The sequence below is a fragment of the Cyprinodon variegatus genome, unplaced genomic scaffold (assembly GCF_000732505.1).
Source record: "Cyprinodon variegatus isolate N-32 unplaced genomic scaffold, C_variegatus-1.0 Scaffold943, whole genome shotgun sequence".
NCBI lineage: Eukaryota > Metazoa > Chordata > Actinopteri > Cyprinodontiformes > Cyprinodontidae > Cyprinodon > Cyprinodon variegatus.
In genome coordinates, this window is record NW_015151396.1 from 249,359 (window position 1) to 253,383 (window position 4,025).

General features: G+C 35.5%; 1 protein-coding gene across 1 annotated transcript; it reads right to left on the reverse strand.

Annotated features, from left to right (window-relative positions):
- Window positions 1–3,059: 3,059 nt before the first annotated feature.
- Window positions 3,060–4,025, reverse strand: LOC107100180 (interferon-induced protein with tetratricopeptide repeats 1-like; the record flags this gene model as incomplete). The annotated part of the gene is made up of 1 exon (XM_015398576.1): window positions 3,060–4,025. A coding segment is annotated over one exon (966 nt), but the record flags the coding sequence as incomplete, so codon positions are not given.

The window sequence follows — 4,025 nt, forward strand, 5'->3', positions numbered from 1 at the left end:
GATACCTAAAAAGTGTACTTAAGTACAGTAACAAAGTATTTTTACTTTGTTACTTGACACCTCTGCTAATGATATTATAATGGTTGAAGCATTTTAACATGTTGAAAGGTGCACCTTCTTCTCTTGTCGTTATGGTGGCAGATACTGAAATTTAATATGCAACACTGCCACCTACAGGAATGAAATGCAGCAAAGGAAGCCCTTGGACTAACAAATTCTAACAAATTTCTAATCTAAAAAAAAAACATATCCTGGAAAGCAATCCATCCCTCTTAATAAGAAATAAACAACAACAAAAAACAGGACTATTGCCTCTTAAATCTTGACCAGAACACCCCTGTAACATTGCTCTCATGGTGTGGCATTCTGCTTCTCTGAGATCCAAAGTTAAGGGCTCATTATGCTTGATACACGGACATTCCTGATGAAAATGAGCTGTCCTTCACAATGTCTGCAGCATTTATACTCTGTGCAGCTTTTCCTCTGTTCAGACCGCTTAAAGACTTTCAGCCCTTCAGGGGAAGAAGTTAACCCTATCTCTAAATCACACATTAGTCTGTCCCAAGAAGGGTTATTTTTTTTGCACAGCCCGGACAGCAAAAAAACTATGTTTAAAAAAGCACCCCTCAGGTGAGATGCATGCAATAGTTGTTATAAAATGCCCTTTTATCGTTTGTCCAGAGGCAGAAATTGAAAAAAACATAGTTTCCACTAAGCTTTAGAGGGACAGAGAACTCAACTGCACTAAGAACAGAAGTTTTTGCTCCTGAGTCTACTATTAAAGATAACTTTTGATTATATATATATTATACAAATGGTGATTTCAAGCATCGCCTTATAGGCCTCTGGGTTAAACCGAGGATGTGTTGGAAGCATTCTATCAAATTTCAGCTCTAACACAGAAATAGCAGGTCAGCTTAGTCAAGTCATTGAAAACATCAAAATCTGCACCACATTAAGCAAATCTAGTGTCTTATGGCAAAGCCTTTTCGCTGAATGCATTTGGAGAGCTCTCTTATTTAACCTTTGTCAAGGGTCTTTTTTATACTCGGGTGTAAAAACACACATTGCCATTCCTCTCCCCAACTGAAAAAGTTATCAGTAATGGCTTTTTTTCTCTCTTATCTGTTAAGTATTTGCTCTTTATTAATTCAATTTAATTGAAGTCATTTAGTTACAATTTTTTCTAACACAGTTGAAATAATCAACCTTGTTATTTCAAATTTTATTTCGTTTTTTCTTGCCCAAATTATGGAGTGAAATTTACTTATATTTCTCCTATTTTTTTTTCTCAAATAATCTTTAAATTTATTGAGCAGTTTTTGGAAAGATTTTTTTTCTTATAAAAAAAAGAGATGACATTAAACTGTACTGAAAGAAGATTTTTCTCACCGTCTCAAAGAAGGAATGGTTCATTTGAATCAGCCACTGACCTTCAGGGACCTCAACGCCAGAAGTCCTCTCTCTCTAAACTTCTAAACGGAGTTATGAGGATTACAAACTGCTTGGTCCATGTGTTACTCCACAGGTAACCCTGGAGCATAAGGACGATTGATTATTAATTTGATGTAAAGTCTGTTAGTTAATTGTTTTCCCTCCATTAGTTCCAATGGTAAATGGTTTACTTCACTGATGTTGATTTTGAATATTAAGAGTCACTTCAAAACATTCCAGAGTTTCTGTTTCTTTACCTGTGCTGGATTTTCAGAGAACAGAAACTTAGCCTTAAACAAATAAGACATTATACAGCAAAACTATATTTGAGTATGATATCAAATATTTGTAATATTCTGCATCATAAGATATTGTAATAATGTAACCCAGTTTAACCAGTCTAGGGAGTGAAAATAATAATATTCCCTTTTTTTTTTATGTCGTTGAGGAAAGGAAACTAAACACAGATTCCACCAAAGAAAATTTTCTGATGAAGCCCATTTTACAGATTACAAAATATTTTTGTAAAGACCTTTTAAGTCTCACATATTCTTTGATGAGTGCAAATTTCTGATTCGTGCTTTAAGCAGAAAATCTTTTTTTTTTTTAGCAGAAATAAAAGCTTAAGACATTATAATGTGTGTATCATTTCATTACAAAAATAATGTCAAGGTCTGGGAGATTATGGGAGACTATGCTATGCTGAGGAACACTGATGAGAACCCTGGAAGATCTTTGGTTATATAAATTGATCTTTAGAAAATAATAATAAAATGTAATCAGAATTGCATTTTTTTTTAACACAACCCTATCGCACAACACAACATGTGTACCTATATTTCCTAATCTGAAAAGATGAAACAATTTTTTTAAAATTAGAAGTGAGAGGAAAAGTTCTATGAATCAAAATCCTTCTGCTTTCTTTCTGCCTTTGTTCACTTCATACGGATTTGAATGTTCCTCCCTAAAAGAACAAATATTTCAGTAGAGGGCATGTGTTTAAAGGCAAGGAAAGGCAAGGCAAGTTTATTATTAGACAATTCAGTACAAGAACAATTCAAAATGCTTTACATGAATTGGACAATAAAATTGAATGAAAATAAAAGCAGATTAAAAATAAATGAGATGAAAAACAGGTAGTAACACAAATAAAACACTTGGACCACTTAAACCAATAATAGCTCAGGTAACAGTTTAACTTCAACATTCAAAAACATTTCTAAACAAATGGGTTTTTAACTTTGACTTAAATAACTCAGGCTTTCAGCACTTTTACAGTCTTCTGGGAGTTTTTTCCAGATAGGTGGAGCTTAGGAACTAAATGCTGCTTCTCCATGTTTGGTTCTAGTTCTGGGTGAACAGAGTAGGGTTGAACTAGAGGAGCTGAGTGGTCTTGGAGTTTAAAGAAACATTTTATTAAAAGAAAAATTATAGGTTTCACATGTCATTTCCCTTTTCTGTGTCTATATTACAGTAATATAACTTTCTACCAGATCAAGGAAAATGCATCAAAGCTTAATTAACTTACTTCATTAGACACTTCAGTGTCTTCCTTAGCTATTTTGATGTACATCACTATTATTTTCTATGATCATCATTAGGATTTCAGAGAGTTTCAGGTTTATTCACTGGTTTATTCCCAGGGATGTCAGGAGCTCCTTGATCCTTCTCTGCATTTCAGGGTCCCTGAGTCTTTTTATGTTCTTCAGTTTATCAATACTAAACTGTCGATAAACAGATTCTTCTTGAATCTCTACTGCCATCATGTGGTATTCAATAGACCCACATGTATCATTCTTATCAAAGTATAAATAGTCTGCATAATATTTGTAAAGCATCTGTTTTTCTGCTGGATCCAGATCTTCTCTGTCCAGAAGCTCTCTGTAAATCTGGTCAGCTTTCTCTATGTCTACCTTTGAATAGATGGCAGCTAGAGATATTTTTTCTTTCAGGGAACATTCAGAGTAAGCATCAATCACTTCTTCCCACAGATGGATTGTTTTGTTAATTATTCTGGGATCAGGATTGCCTTCCTGAGAAAATATTTTCTTTGTGTAGCATTTTGCTGCAGACCTCTTTACAAAACGTGAATCAGGATGTCTCTTCAAGACCTCGTCGGCTATTTCAATGGCTTCGTCTACAGATATGTACTTTGTATACAGCTTCATTAGTAGGTTGATCCCACAGTAGTTGTGCATTGGCTTTTCTAGAATCTTTACAACTAAATCTTTTGCTTCATCCTGAATTTGTTCTCCCTTTGCACCTTGTGCATCCAGATAAAGAGCAGCAACATACAAGTTGTCTGGATCTCGTTCTGTGGCAGATTTCACTTTTTCCAAGACATCAGGAGTCATGTCCTTCATGTAAGCTTTGAAGGGATCTGCTGATAATATGGCCCAGCTGGTCTGCCATTCCACGTTGTCTGGCTGCATCCTCACAGCTCTCTGGAAGAGCTCTGCAGCCTGCAGCTTCTTCTCTTTGTCAAACTTCATCAGGGTCCAGGCCTTCTCAGCACAGACCTCTGGGTGGAGCTCTTCCTCAGGTGGAGCTGGGTATTTTCTCATCAGAGCTTCAACCTTTGACAGGTAATC